The sequence below is a fragment of the Myotis brandtii genome, unplaced genomic scaffold (genome assembly GCF_000412655.1).
Source record: "Myotis brandtii unplaced genomic scaffold, ASM41265v1 scaffold125, whole genome shotgun sequence".
Lineage (NCBI taxonomy): Eukaryota > Metazoa > Chordata > Mammalia > Chiroptera > Vespertilionidae > Myotis > Myotis brandtii.
In genome coordinates this window covers 7,729,704-7,745,818 of record NW_005354385.1, presented here as the reverse complement: position 1 = coordinate 7,745,818, position 16,115 = coordinate 7,729,704, and the positions used below count along the sequence as shown (strand labels likewise).

General features: G+C 39.8%; 1 protein-coding gene across 1 annotated transcript in view; it reads right to left on the bottom strand.

Moving 5' to 3' along the window:
- The window catches only part of GALNT13 (polypeptide N-acetylgalactosaminyltransferase 13), a 506,269-nt gene that overhangs the window by 408,663 nt on the left and 81,491 nt on the right, over positions 1–16,115 (bottom strand). Inside the window, exon 3 of the mRNA XM_014534061.1 lies at positions 1,228–1,473. Coding sequence (XP_014389547.1) covers positions 1,228–1,369 — 142 coding nt within the window. The 5' untranslated portion in view covers positions 1,370–1,473. The remainder of the gene's footprint in view (positions 1–1,227; positions 1,474–16,115) is intronic.

The window sequence follows — 16,115 nt, the reverse complement described above, 5'->3', positions numbered from 1 at the left end:
GCGCCCCAACTCCCCAATCAGCCCTGCTCTGAGCCCAACCAGGGGCTGAACCTAGGAATTGGTCCTGCCCTCTGCCACCCGGGAGCAGGCCTAAGCCAGCAGGTCGTTATCTCCCGAGGGGTCCCAGACTGCGAGAGGGCACAGGCCGGGCTGAGGGACCCACCTCCCCGCCGAGTGCACAAATTTTTGTGCACCAGGCCTCTAGTCTATATATATAAAAGCCTAAGTGATCATTACAACTGAACAACCAGAACGACCGGTCAACCAGTCACTATGATGCACACTGACTACCAGGAGGCAGATACTCAATGCAGGAGCTGCCCCCTGGTGGTCAGTGCACTCCCACAGAGGGAGCACCGCTCAGCCAGAAGCCAGGCTCAAGGCTGGTGAGCGCAGCTGCAGCGGCAGGAGCCTCTCCTGACTCCACAGCAGCACTACTGAGCGGCAGCCACAGGCACAGCAGGCCAGGATGAGCATGAACAGTGTGGTGCCTGGCCCCAGCTCAGGCTCCTTCCTGGCCACCTGCAGCGTGGCACAATGCTACATCCCTCGGGGGATGTCCGACTGTCGGTTCATGGATCAGGCCTAAACTGGCAGTCGGACATCCCCCAAGGGGTCCCAGATTGCAAGAGGGTGCAGGCCAGGCTGAGGAACTCCGCCGCCCCCTACATGCACGAATCAGTGCAACAGGCCTCTAGTAGGACAATAATCTGATAGCCCACAGGTTGGATCTGGCCACCAACATGTATTTTCTTTTAAAAAGTGTTTGTTTGTTTGTTTTATTATATTTGTAAGTCTTTAGGGGTGTCATGTACAGTTCAATTTTGCTACAGTTCCCACTGTCTCACTTTAGTAGGTTTCCTTCTTTGTTACATACTTGGTCTCTAAGGGCTTTTACTTCTGGAAGCCTACATTTAAAATTCTGTCCAATTTGAATGTTCACTGAATTATTCTTTTTGTACAGTCCCAGAACATAGAAATTATTAGAATTGGAAGGTGCCTCAGAGGTCATTTCATTCTTCTCATTTCTTTCAACAAGAAACTGAGGCCAAGAAAAGTAGAGTAGCTTTACCACAGTTAAATGTACATGAATAGTTCTGCCAAAGTGTTCTTCTAACTCAATAATCGTTTTTTTAAAAAACCCTATTTTGAAGTTTCATGTTTTGTCATGAGTCATCACCATTCCCTATCTCTATAAAAGTAACATTTATTTTATTAAGCACTTACCCCTGAGAGCAGGTAGAAGGGATCTCTCCTTCTTGTCATCACATTTGTTACATTCACTGAAGTACAGGAGTAAGAAGACATCAACCAGAACCCACATCAGAGAAGTGGCAAGGACCACCTTGCAGTAAACAAACCTCCTCATGTCTTTTCTTGATTTCTAGTTAGCAAACAGACCGAAGACAGATGCTACTGTGATAAATCCAAGCCACAGGGGTGAACTCCAGCATAAAAGCAAAATGCATCCCACTGCATTAAAAAAAAAGCAAGGAAAAAAGAGAAAAGAAAAATTTATTACCATATAGTTTGTTTTGCATAGAGATATAACACAAAATATATGAGTTACTTAATGTTTCCATATATATCAGCACTTGGCTTTCAAATTCAGAATTAAAAGTCCAAAGAAATGAAAAGTTGTAAGCAAGCCAGGTAGCTAAAATTCAAACAGCTAATCCTAGATATGCTATTACTGTGCTGGGCCCTTAACAACTATTCAATTTCGTCAAGTTGTATTGTCTTCTCAAATTTCTATCATAACATTCTGTAGAGCACCAGATTGTCAAATAGTGCGGTTCTGAACTTACCCTAATTCAGCACTTCGTAGGAGCCAATGCTGCTGAAACAGGAATCACCTGGGACACTATATATTGAGGCTAAGTGTTGGTCTTAACACACAGATAGGCTTGTGTCTACTTACTTCATATTTGTGGAAGCCTTTTTATATTTTTGTTTTGTTTTGTCTTCATTTATAAAATGATAATAACAATGCCAAACCTAAAGATTTGCAATAAGGACTAAGTACAATAATGCTTGTAAACCATCTTGCAGAAGACAAAGTTACTAACATATAGGGAAAAAAAAATTCTCAAAATCTCAGAAAGAGCAATTACATGAAGCCATCAATTATTAAGCCTTAAAAACCCCATCTGGTCTGCATGGACAGTATCCACAACAAATGTTTATTTTAGAATGGATAGCATACATTCAAAAAATACTACCTGAGGAGAAACAACATATTAGTGTAAAGTGACTTAGAATAACCAGAGTAAGAATTCTAAAAGGCATAGCAAAGAACTGTGCACAATTATTCAGATATATTCAACAAGAGTGTAGGGTTAATACCATATACATTTGTTCTATTTATACTGCATAAGACAGTAAGGACCTGGTTGATTGTATCTATACAGTATATATTCTCATATCATTTGCTACATTTAAAACAATATAAATTTATTGATGTGAATCAATAACATAGTTTTCATAGATATTTGGGGAGAAGAGTCATTAAATACAAAGGCACTCAGAATATTTCATAAACATTTGTTCCAAAATTAAAACATCGAAGTGAAAATTGCTGAGGCAGAAGCTCTTTAAGTTAAAGGCAGCTGCCTTTGTATCAAAAGCAACACAAATGCTGTTGCCCCTGTTACAACCTAACCAGATTATAACAAATTCAAAATTTATATAAAGTGACAGTTTAGAAAATTATTATACCAAAAGGTCTACTTTCAATATTTATATAAAACTTACATTTATTCAGCATAGTTTTTTCAAAAAAAAAGAAAGAAAGAAAGAAGCAAACTGTACAAATTTAAGAAATACATGATATTTAGGGTTTATTGTCTGCTTGTTATTTTTCTTGAAAAAAATTCCATGCTGATTATTTCATTTTTACTTTATTGTTTGTAAAGATTACAGCCAACCATTGGAACTGAGCCGCTAAACCTGATAAGGGAAAGATTCTTCTCTATGTATTTCCTATGTGTATGCTTTACTGAGTATAAATGTGAAACAACTCAAGCTGTCAAATTTTCTGTCTTCCTTTGGTGGAGGAGGTCCCTTCAATTTATTGTAGAAAAAAAGTCCTAGAAAAAAAGTATATACAAGACTGATGGTTACCAATGCACATTCCCAGATTTATAAGGAATACCTTAAAATAAAAGATCCTATAATAAAGTCTCTATCTATAATAATAAAAGCATAATATGCTAATTAAACTGCATGTCCTTCCGAACGACCTTCCAGACAAAACCGGGGCCGTGAGGGAAGCCTGCATCCCGGGTGAATGCTGGTAATGGGGGAGTGGGGGGAGCCCAGATCCCGGGTGCCAGAGGGAAGCCGGTGCCGGCAGCCAGAAGAAGGAAGGCCTACTCTTGCACAAATTTTGTGCATCGGGCCTCTAGTGCATTATATAAAATCCTTTATTATAAAGATGGATAAAAGAGACATAAACAACACCATTCTTAGCTATGTCATAAAGTGAAAAGATGACTTTAGAGAGAAGGATATGTGATGATGTAAGCAGAGGTTGAAGTGATGCAACCTGAACCAAGGAATGGGGGTGGGGTTGGCTGAATGACAGGAATGGATTCTTCCCCAGGACCTCCTGAAGGAACCAGCCCAGTGGGAATCACTTTGAACTTTCACCATGTAGAACTGAGTCCTAGCCAACGATGAAGTGCACTATAGAAACTATACCATCTGCTTCTCTGGATATGTTTCCTTCAGGAAACAAGAACTTTCTATGTGATCTCAGGGACACAGGAGTTACAAAGAAACCTTGCTCCTTAGAAATTGCAAGAGCTCCTTACCCAGGAACTGATAATGCCTCTGACAGAGCAATTTCTGCTACAGGAATGAGTAACCATAGAAACAGCTCCACAGGCCCAACACCTGACTGCTCTCCTCCATCCCTTCCAACACTGCCCTCAAAAATATTGTAAAAGTTATTCGACCCAACTTCAACAACATCTATTATGTCCTCTCTGAATTTTCATCGAATGAATCACAACCAGGAATATTTCTAAATCAACACATTCCCAGAGTGTGTAAGCTTTCTATCCAGCCAATGGTTAGCCCACCCACCTCTTCTGTGGGAATCACAGAGGTTAACAGTGAGAAAACTAACCATACAGATAACCTCTCTCAACAAGAGGACAGTGATCTCCCAAAAGAATATGATCCTGAGCAATTTGCAGGCCTTCTCCATGGATGCTCTCCAACCTGTGAGTCCCCAGAAAATCCATTTAATTTCTATGGGAAAAAAGATGAACATGAAGGACAAGATGAAGTCACATTGGCAAATAGTCCATTGGCTCTCAAGTAGTCTCCAATAGAAAATAACTCAGAACCTTTGGTAAAGAAAATTAAACCCACAGTTGTCAGTAGAATAATTTTTCACAAGAAAGAACAACCAAGTCGAAAACCATACCATTGTTGGAACAAGAACAAGTAGGAGTAGATCCTGGAATGGAGACTAATGGATTATGAACATGGAGAATTTGTGGAGAGAGCCTGAACCCTGGAGAGAATGTCATCGCCAAAATCCCTGACTGAAATGCATTTATCAAAAATGTATCTAAATCAGATTCTGATCTCATTGCCTATCCTTCAAATGAGAAAACCTCAAGAGTTAACTAGAGTGATTCTTCAACTGCTGAACAGAATTCTAAAGGGAATTCCAAAAGATCACCAGCATTCACTTCAGAATGGGAAGAAACGGACAAAATAATGAGTTTGATCGATGTTGGAATTAACAGTAAACTTGGAGAAATAAATGGTTAGGCCACAAATGTGGCATCCTGTTTCTTACTGAGCTTTTTTGACCCAACTCCTACTAGCTTCTGCTATTTCTCTGTGATCTCCTCAGGAATTTGCCCTACATCCCACTTATGTGGCATTTCCTTTTGTGTTTCATCTCCTTGTGAAGATCTTTCTTAAGTAACTTTTGTAATCCTTGCCAATTTTTCCTCATTGCAAATATGACAGATTGTGCTGTTGCTGCTGCACTTTGGGAAGTATTTTGCTTGAACCAGTCAGAAGCAACATTTTTTACCAAATAAACATTTGACACTATGACAGTCAGTTATAACAGTTCATGTTCAAAATCACCAATAAAGGTACATACTCAAAAGAGATTAATATATACAAGGGAACCTACATTTTTATTATGTTACTAGAGGCCTTGTGCACAAAATTCGTGCACTCGGGGGGAGGGGGTCTCTCAGCCCAGCCTGCGCCATCTCTCAGTCCGGGAGCCCTCGGGGGATGTCCAACAGTCAGACATCCTTAGCACAGCCGCAGAGGCGGAAGAGGCTGCCGCCACTACCACTGTGCTTGCCAGCCGGGAGCCCGACTTCTGGCTGAGTGGCGCTCCCCCTGTGGGAGCGCACTGACCATCCGGGGGCAGCTCTTGTGTTGAGTGTCTGCCCCTGGTGGTCAGTGCGTGTCATAGCGACCGCTCATTCTACCGTTCAGTCAGTTTGCATATTAGCCTTTTATTATATAGGACTGGAGTTCTATAACTTACCAAACTAAATACTATATCTATGAGGAACATATAATCAATAAAATCAGTAAAGTTTTAAAATATTGACAAGATCATGATCTCACCATTTAATATGTTGACTTAGCCAACTTGGAATTCAGTAATATACATAGTAAAAATATTTAAATAAAACTTACCAATTAAAGCATTTAGGGAACAAAGTATGACAGCATTTCATTTCATGCCACTTTTTTCTTAAAAGGTCAAAAATAGAATGTTTTCAACATTTCTTCTATAGTTTTACCAGCATGACTTAAGAAAAAAATTTTTAATTAAGAAAAATTTGAAATACACACAAAAATAAAGAGGATAATATTATAAACACTTATATACTCATCACCTAGCTTCAAAACCTGTGAACATATGACCAATTTATTTTACTCTGTAACAACCATTCATTTCCTATATACACCCAGGATCGTTTTGAACAAAATCTCAGACATTACATCATATCATCTGTTAATATTTTGTGTAAAACTCTAAAAGATACAGAATTAAGAATATAACCAAAATACCACTACCACACCTAAAGAAAAATCAAAAGGTAATTTTTTTCCATTTTATTTTATTACTTTTTTGTATTAAATTTATTGGGGTAACATTAGCCATTAATATCATATAGGTTTCAAGTGTATATTTCTATGATACATAATCTGTATATTGCATCCACCACCCAAAGTCAAATCAGTCAAACAGTAATTTCTTAATGTCATTCAAGATCCACTTGGTTTTTAACTGTGGATCCGATTATCTCATAATTTAATTTTTAACCTTTAGTTGGTTTGAATCAGGTTTCTATTAAATATATTATGGTTGGTTGATAGGTCTCTTAAGACTCTTTTAATATATTAGTTCACACTCCATTTCTTTTTATCTTGTTCCTCGAAATTTATTTGTTGAAGTCATGCCAAATGTTTTAAAACCTTATTTTATGGACTCAATAATTTGTTATTTAAAACTTGGCTTCTCTCAAAATATGAAAATCTATTTTAAAAATAATTATATCCCTGTATAAAATATAGGCAGTACCCTAACAGTAAAACAAAACTAAACAAACAAAAATAGCCAAACCTTGCCCTGACCGGTTTGGCTCAGTGGATGGAGCGTCAGCCTGCGGACTCAAGGGTCCCGGGTTCGATTCCAGTCAAGGGCATGTACCTTGGTTGCGGGCGCGTCCCCAGCAGGGGGTGTGCAGGAGGCAGCTGATCGATGTTTCTCTTTCATCAATGTTTCTAACTCTCTGTCCCTCTCCCTTCCTCTCTGTAAAAAATCAATAAAATATATTTTTAAAAAAATAGCCAAACCAAAAAACAACAACAAACAAACACCGTAAAACGATGACTTTAGATAGGCATTTTGCCGCTCTGTTTTTCATTTTCTTTTTTTATAACACTAGTGTCCCGGTGCAAGAATCCGTGCACGCTGAAAGGAAATTAATTAGAAGAAATATTTTAATATCACTATTCACTCTTTCTCTATAATAAAAGTGTCAATAAAGTTCACGATCGACAATGACAGGTTGAAACACACGTTCGACTGGCACCAGCAAGAGCTTTATATGTATCTCGCATGTGTGAGTCAACTTAGCCTTTTATATGTATAAATAAACTTGCTTAATTAGACCTGCTTTCAGATGTAGCTAAACTTTTTCCAGCCCAGTGAAGCATCCCAACTTCTCTTTCAGGTAATTGTCAGCAACACAGCAGTAAATATCAACAGGAAGCAGATTATTATTGTAGATCACGCAGGGAGAACAAAGGGTAAAATATTTAACTGCAGCAGTGTTTGACTATATTCTGCGCAGTGAGAAAACCTGAAGTCATTTTCAACTTCCACCATTTCTTATTTCTTTCCAGTTGGGTCAAGTTTCTAAACTTTCTAAATCTCCATTGTCTTGCTAATGAAAAAATAGGATTCTCCTATCTACCTACTCCAGGACTTCTGTGAGGATCAAATGAGATGAGGCACGGGAAAATGCTTCACAGACATTTGGTTACAGTGTAAAATGTTTGCACCTGGCTATAAAGCAAGTCATGTTCTTGGGCTGAAGAAACTGCAAGGAGGCTAGTCACTAGGGAGAAGAAGCCAGGCATTGCTACGTGACGTCATTACCCAGTGCCCACAGCCACCATTTCCTGGCTGGGCTGGGCTGGGCTGTTGGCCGCATTTTGCGCCATGGGGTCTTGGCAGTGTCAGCTGCAATTTGGTGGGGTGTCTCTCCTTGGTGGTGGCAGGGCCTGTGTCCCACATGGGGGAAGCCGAGTGTTGGTTTGTCGGCACCAGGTCTGTGGTGCTGTTTATTTTTAAATGGCCAGTGTGTGTCACAGCAGCTCCTGCGTTGAGCATCTGCCCCCTTTTAGTCAGTGCGCATCAAGCTATCAGTCAGATGGACAGCATTTAGTCTTTTATATATACAGATATATTCTATCCTATCCATTTCACAAAATATTGTGCTTTAGGAGAATAAAGAATGTGGACATTTTAAAAAGAAAGTAGGAAGAATATTATTATAATAGAAAAAATCTGAAATCACTTAATATTAAATATTAAAATGTCTAAGATAAGTCATTTCCTAAAAGCCTAACAGTAGAAGTTATTGAGAATTTAATTTTAACTTTAGCTATAATAAAAAGCGAAAATCACATCTTATTACCATTTCAAGAGTTATTCAAGTTATTCTAATTCCATAACCTGCTAGATCTATACATCAAGACATTAATATGAAAAAAGTCTCACGTTAGTATTTTATGAGATAAAAGTAAGTTGCTGTTTAAATTTTTATTTATGAAATTGGATTTTCTTATATATTGTAAGGTTTTAATTCTACCTGTACCTTGAAAATATACTACATGCTATCATTCACAAAGGTCTTATCTACTGGCACTTGTAAAATAGTAATCCTATATACTGTGTTCCAATACCCTTCGCAAGAAAATGGAACTGGTTGGGCAGAAGGATGGTATAATATACACAGTAAAACTCCCCAACATAAGCACAGTTGGTGGCCCAGGTTTATTTAAGAGAATCAGCATCTGTATTATGTTTTTCATTCAGCAAGCCCCTACTTATTTGCAAACACTGTTCTGTCTCTCAAACCAAGTCCAAGTCCTGCAATATCCCGGGCTTGCCAAGCCCATGTGGAGCATGACCAACTTTGCATAAAAACTACTGGCTCTTCTATCCAAAATTACAACCCTTTTTCTAATTGTTTCAAAACCTTCTTAGCACAATTATTTCCCTTTAAAAATATTTCTCTAGGTAGAAAAAATTCAAGAGTTAGAAAATTATCAAGTACCGTCTTCCCAGTCAGATTGCCTTTCCTTTTCTTCTTGCCCACTAAATAAAAGTATCAGCCAGATATTCTGTGAGATATTACACGACTTCTGTTTGAAAATATACACCAATTTCCCTATCTTTGTCAAAATGGACTTCACTTATAAAAAAGAGCAAAATCTGAATAAAGTTTAGAAGTTTGGTAACTATGTTATTAAAATAAAAATAAAACATTTTTGTTTTTGTTTTTAATTAGAAGTTATCCCTTATCCAAGTAGTCCAGTTTAGTTAATGTCAAACTTGTTTTTACCTGTAGTCATATACTTTCCTTTGTAGAAAATTGACTAATAGGTGCAAATTTATTCAGTCTATTTTATGAGGCTGTACTGAGGCTGCCAAAGGTTCCAGGAAGCTAGTTTAAGACAGCTGTTAATGCTCCCAGAAGTTTTAGGAACCCAACACACTTTTAGAGTTGGCTATGCAGGAGCTTCTGTGAACTGGTGACTGGACTATTTTGCGGAATTTGGTTTATGGACCGATAAATCAAGTGAGTAAGCACTGAACAAATACACCGAATTAGCTACAGGTCTTATTGACAGGAAGACTGATCTTTGTACGAAGGAAGATCTAAAATGAAGGTGAACTTGAAGATTATACCCTCAGCCTAAACCAAAGGGTCCAAAACTAAACCACACTGAAAGATATATTAAGAGACATAGAAGCAAACAAAGGTAAAGTAAAATAAACTCCTTTCATGGAAAAAAGATGGAATGGGAGCAAGAAAGTTATATAGGCCTTGATTTGCATTTAAACTAAGGAAAATTTAAATATTCATAAGATTTTACTATTAGGAAGCAACCTGGCTTAAAATTTAGAAATATATATTTCAGAGTTACACTGCCATGATTTGAATCTGGGTCCCAACACTCACTAATTATATGGCTTAATTCAAGTTACTTAAATGATCCATGCCTCCCTTTTACTAGTCATAAAATATGAATAGTAGCTACCTCATAAGGTTATGATGAGTATTAAGCTAATTAATACATGTAAAGCTCTTATAACAGTGTCTGACTCATAAGAGGGACTCACTATAAAGTACCTATTATTAATAGTAATAGTAATATTGTTATCATCTTGAACATCATCAAAAGAAGAAGAAAAAACAATGAGGATTCTCCTCATTAATCCTTCTAGAAGTAATGTATGGTGAGTATGTGTGTATTCAGGGGGTCAGAAAATAAGATGAGCATTACAAACATGTCTGATACTTACAAATATGTTTAATATTAAATCACAAATATACTTAATAATAAGATTTGTGAGTATTACAAATTATATTTTATATTTAATAATCAAAAGTAGGTTTAATAGATGTAGTTTCTGATTTAGTCACACAGGATACAACAATTGTCAAAACTCATAGAATTGTACACTTTAGATATGTGCAATTTAATTCCTTGTAAATTATCCCCCATTGTTTCAAGGTAAAAACAAAATGTTTATGTACCTATCATATGATTTCATCCACTTTTGATTAATGAAATTATAGGCATCACTATATAAGAGGGCTGCTACTTCTTAATAGATTTCTGATGCCATCTACCATTTTTATCCATGGCAGTGACTTGGGTCTCCTGGCTGTTCCTTACATAGACCAATCATTATCTTGTCTCAGGGCATGTCTTTCCTTCATCTATTATTTCTATTTTTATCATTTTTTTTATTACTTTCAGCTATAGCTGGCATACAATATTATATTAGTTTCAGGTGTACCACCAGTGATTAGACATTATAAAACTTAAGTGATCATCCCCCAAAAATCTTATACCCATCTGACACCTTACATACTAGTAAATAGAACATGATTTACTATATTCCCTATGCTGTACTTTACACGCCCAAGACTATACTATAACTACAAATTTGTACTTCTAAATCCTTTCACCTTTTTCACCCATACCTCCATCCCCCTTCCCATTTGGCAACCATCAAAATATTCTCGGTATCTAGAGACTGTTTCTGTTCAGCTTTTTCATTTATTTTGATTTTGAGATTCAATTGTTGATAAATATGCATTTACTAGTGGTCCGGTGCACAAAATCCATCCACATTAAAAGGGGATTAATTAGAGGAAATATTTTAATATTGTTATTTGCCCTTTCTCTGTAATAGAAGTGTCAGAGATGAAAGAAAATTAGTAAAATATATATGAAAATCCTCCTGTCATCAGAGTCTGGGGTGCTCCACAGGACCCAGAGTCAAGTCCCCACCCACCCATGTGTGCCTCAAAAAGACCCGGCTGGCCCCACCCCCATTGGGCTAGATCCAGACCCGGCCGGTTTCATCGTTGTCAAGCCCCGCCGGGCGGGGCCGCAGCCTCAGGTCCTCTGGCAAGTCCCCTGGCCCGGCGCTGGGGCGGGGGGCGTGGCCTGAGATCCCCTGTCAAGACCTGCCGGGCGGGGGGGCATGGCCTGAGGTCCCCCATCAAGCACCGCCAGGTTGGGGACACAGCCTCAGGTCTCCAGGCCCGGCGCCGGAATGGGGCGCAACCTCAGGTCCCCCATCAAGCCCCGCCAGGAGGGGAGTGCAGCCTCGGGTCCCCCATCAAGCCCCGCAGGGTGGGGGGTACAGCCTGAGGTCCCCGGTCTGGTGCCAAGGCAGCCCCGCAGGGTGGGGGGTACAGCCTGAGGTCGCCGGTCTGGCGCCAAGGCAGGGGGCATGGCCTGAGGTCCCCCAGCCTGGCGCCAGGGTGGGGGGCACAGCCTGAGGTCCTGTCAAGCCCCATAGGGGCGGAGAGTGGAGGCACAGCCTCAGGGCCCTGCTGATTGCTTGTTAAGGCTCATTACGGGAACTCGGCCTCCACTGCGGGTGCAGCCAACTTGTATTACGGAAATCCCTGCCTTCGCAGTGGGCGCTGACATCTTTGCAGTGGAGTGACTGTCAATTTGCATATTCCCTCTTTATTATATAGAATTGCCATTTTATTGTTCATTGATTTCGTCTTTTTTTTTCTACTTTTTCTTAAAGAAGAGACTTTAACATTCATGCAATACTGGTTTGGTGGTGATAAATTTCTTTAGCTTTTCTTTGTCTGGGAAGCTCTTTATCTGACCTTCAATTCTAAAAGATAGTTTTGCTGGATAGAGTACTCTAGGTTGTAGGTCCTTGCTTTTCATCACTTGGAATATTTCTTGCCACTCCCTTCTGGCCTGCAAAGTTTCTGTTGAGAAATCACTTAACAGTCATATGGGCACTCCTTTGTGACTGCTATTCTCTTGCTGCTTTTAAGATTCTCTCTTTGTCTTTAACCTTTGGCATTTTAATTATGATGTGTCTTGGATTCATCTTGTTTGGAACTCTCTGGGCTTCCTGGAGTTGTATGTCTATTTCTTTCACCAGGTAAAGGAAGTTTTCTGTCATTATTTTTTCAAATAGGTTTTCTTTTTCTTGCTCCCTCCCCTCTCCTTCTGGCACCCCCATAATGTGAATGTTGGTACCTTTGAAGATGTCTCAGAGGCTCCTTACACTATCTTCATATTTTTGGATTCTTTTTTCTTTTTACTGTTCTGATTGGGTATTTTTTGCTTCCTTATTTTCCAAATTCTTGAGTTGAATCTCAGCATCCTCTACTCTACTTTTGATCCCCTGTAAATTATTCTTTATTTCAGTGAGTATATCCTTTATTCTGACTGGTCCTTCTTTATGTCTTTGATCTTCTCATTAATTCCTTGAAGTTCTCACTAAATTCATTGAGCATCCTTATAACCATTGTTTTGAACTATGTATCTGCTAGTTGTCTTGCTTCCATTTGATTTAGTTTGTTTTCTGGAGATTTCTCCTGTTCTTTCATTTGTGACATATTTCTGTGTCTCCACATTTTGGCTATTTTCTTGTGTTTGTTTCTATGTATTAGGTAGATCTGTTATGGCTCCTGAACTTTGTAGAGTGGCCTTGTGTATTAGGTATCCTGTAGGGCCCAGTGGTTCAGCCTCCCCAGTCATCGGAGCTGGGCATTCGAGGTGTGCCACTGTTTGAGCTGTATGTACTGTCCTATTATAGTTGATCTTTGATGGCTGTTGGCATCACTGGGAGGAACTGATCCCCAGGCCAATCAGTTTTGAAAAAGCTGCTGTGTAGAAGCTGACCCTATGGAGCAAAATTTGCTTTGGTGGGGCTTTGGTGCTCACTGAGTCCACCCCTTGAATGTGTCACTTGTGGAGGTGGTAAGGTTGTAAACTGGTGTGGTCTAAGTTGCTGACCACCAGGTGCACTGGCTCTGGGGCCTCCCAGAAGGTATAAAGTCAGCCTCTGCCTGGGCTCTGCCCAGGACCCAGCATGATCTACAAAGCAATCTGTAGATGGCTACTACTTGTGTTGACTTTGTAGATACCCAGGAGATGTCATGCTGTAAACCAAGGAGGGTTGCTGCTAGTGCCAGGCCTTGGGTCACTTACTGAGAGTTATACAGGGCACACTGACACCAGCTGATGATTGTTTGAGAGATTTTATGGAAGTCCAAAGCATGAGGCAAGAGAGGACAGTTGTATAGAAAAGCCACTGGAAATGGCTTGGATGAGCCTGCAAGTTCAGAGGGGTCGGGTGTCAGGGAATCATCAGGGCGGGGCAAAAAGTCTGAGCCAGGTTGATGGAGACTCAGATATGGTGCCTGTTTGCTGGCTCTATGATGGGGAGGGCCTAGCAGAGGAAACTGGCCTCTGCCAGCCCTTCTGTCTAGAAGAAAGCTGCCCCTCCAGCTCTTGCCATGATTCCAGACAAGTTAGTTCCTCTCCAAATGTCCCAGGTTCCTTTCAAGCTGCTGCCCCAGCACTACTGGTATAGCCCAGAGGAAGAGAATCTGAGTAAGTCTCTGCATAGGCCAGTTAAGAGGAACTGCCTGGGACTCCAGGAGCCTTCATGTCACTCAGCCACAACACCCTCTGGTTTTTACAGCCAAAAGTTGTGGGAAATTCTCTTCCTGGCACTGAAACCCCCGGCACTGGGCTGGGGGGCTTGGTGTGGATCAGGGACCCCTCACTCCTCAGGGAAACCTCCACAGCCAAGATATCCATCCTGATTTTTATCTGCCACACGTGGGTGTGGGACCAGCAGGTCCCACCATTCTGCCCTGCAACTCCGCCCCTCCTACCTGTGTCAATGTGCTTTTTCTTTCTTTCTTTTTTTTATTATTATTTATTGCTTAAAGTATTACAAAGAGTATTACATATGTCTCCTTTTTTCCCCCCGCCCTTGACAATCCCCTGGCCTCCCCTACCCCACAGTGTCTTATGTCCATTGGTTATGCTTATATGCATGCATACAAGTCCTTCGGTTGATCTCTTACCCTCCCTACCCCACCCCCCGCAACTCTCCCTGGCCTTCCCGCTGCAGTTTGACAGTCTGTTCGATGCTGCTCTGCCTCTGTATCTATTTTTGTTCATCAGTTTATAATGGTCTTTATTATCCATAAATGAGTGAGATCATGTGGTATTTTTTCCTTCATTGACTGGCTTATTTCACTTAGCATAATGCTCTCCAGTTCCATCCATGCTGTTGTAAATGGTAAGAATTCCTTCTTTTTTACAGCAGCATAGTATTCCATCATGTAGATGTACCACAGTTTTCTAATCAATTCATCTACTGATGGGCACTTAGGCTGTTTCCAGATCTTAGCTATGATGAATTGTGCTGCTATAAACATAGGGGTGCATATATCCTTTCTGATTGGTGTTTCTGTTAATGTGCTTTTTCTTTAATTCCCTAATTGCAGGACCTCTGTTCAGCTAGATTTCAGGTGGTTCTGAGTGATGGTTGTTCTGTATTTTAGGTGTAATTTTGCTGTGGTTGTGGGTGACAGCGAGTACTGTATTTACCTATGCCACCATCTTGACCAGAATCACCTTCAGCTATTATTTCTATCCTGCTCAAATGTCAAGTCATGGAGAGCTTTTCTATCAACCTATATAAAATAACAATGCACTCTCTATTTCCTTACCTCATTTTATTTTTCTTCTTTGCATATATCCATATATATTTAAAAAGTTAATTGGCCATTATATTTGTTTTCTTGTCCCTCTTAATTAGTAAGCTATATGAGGACAAAATTTCACATCTCTTACATATGCCCTTTCCCACTTTAATATATTGAAGTTTTAAAACTCCAGTACTAGTAGTTATGGGCTGAATTGTGCCCTCCTAAAAAATTTTATATGTAAGCTCCTAATCCCCAGTATTTTAGAATGTAACTGTACAATATTTGGAGGTAGATCTTTAAAGAGGCAGTGAAGGTAAAATGATATCATATAGGTGGGCCTCCATGCAATAAGACTGGCATCCTTATAAGAAAAGGGGATCAGGTCACAGACACACAGAGAGGAAAGACTATACAAAGTCAGAGAAGCTGCCACCTGTACGCCACAGAGAAAGCCCTCAAGATGATACCAATTCTACTGACGTGATGATTTTAGGCTTCTAGATTCTCTAAGAAAATAAATTTCTGTTGTTTAAGCCACACAGTCTGAAATACATTGTTAGGACAGCCCTAGCAAATGAATGTACTGGTTAAATCCAACTTCCCCATACTCCACTCCTACATGTAAGAGAGGAACGTGGCTAGAAAAGAAACCCATTCTGCCTGTCCTCATTTTAAATCTATGAGTTCCCACTTTCAGTCATTGTCCCATTCACACCGAATTCTTCCATAGGAAAGGTCTGGGTCATGGAAAGATGATACCAAAAAAGAGGTTAAGTTATATTTATGGAGCTGAGACACACTAAATGTCATGGCTATGGAGGGAGAGTAACAATCCTGACACCTGGGGAGGAAACAGATTGTATCCCACCAGGTGAAAGAAAGGGATAGGTTCAATTCTTGTTCTCTTTGTCACCTACTTTAGATTCAGCACCAGAGCCTGGCCAAATTATCCCCCTGCCTGCTTGAACAAATCAGGTTCTGCAGCTGACAGTCTGACTGGTGTTTAATTTGTCACCTAAACTTGATAATCTCTGAGGAGTAGAACTGATTTATAGTCTTCTGCTGGTTTGAATTTTTAATAGAGGCATCCATTAATTTTAGAATATAACTATTACCTTAATTATGAAAACTAAAGTATTTCTTTCTTTTATCCAACAGACAATTAAGTGTCTGTATACACTGAGTGGCCAGATTATTATGACCACCGGACGTTTGTAGGCAAATTAGCCGTACACTGCATCCTATGGGATATGGAAGCCGAAGGCCTGTTCAAACACCTTTGCTGTCTGCAGTTACCAAGATAAAACATCTCCAATT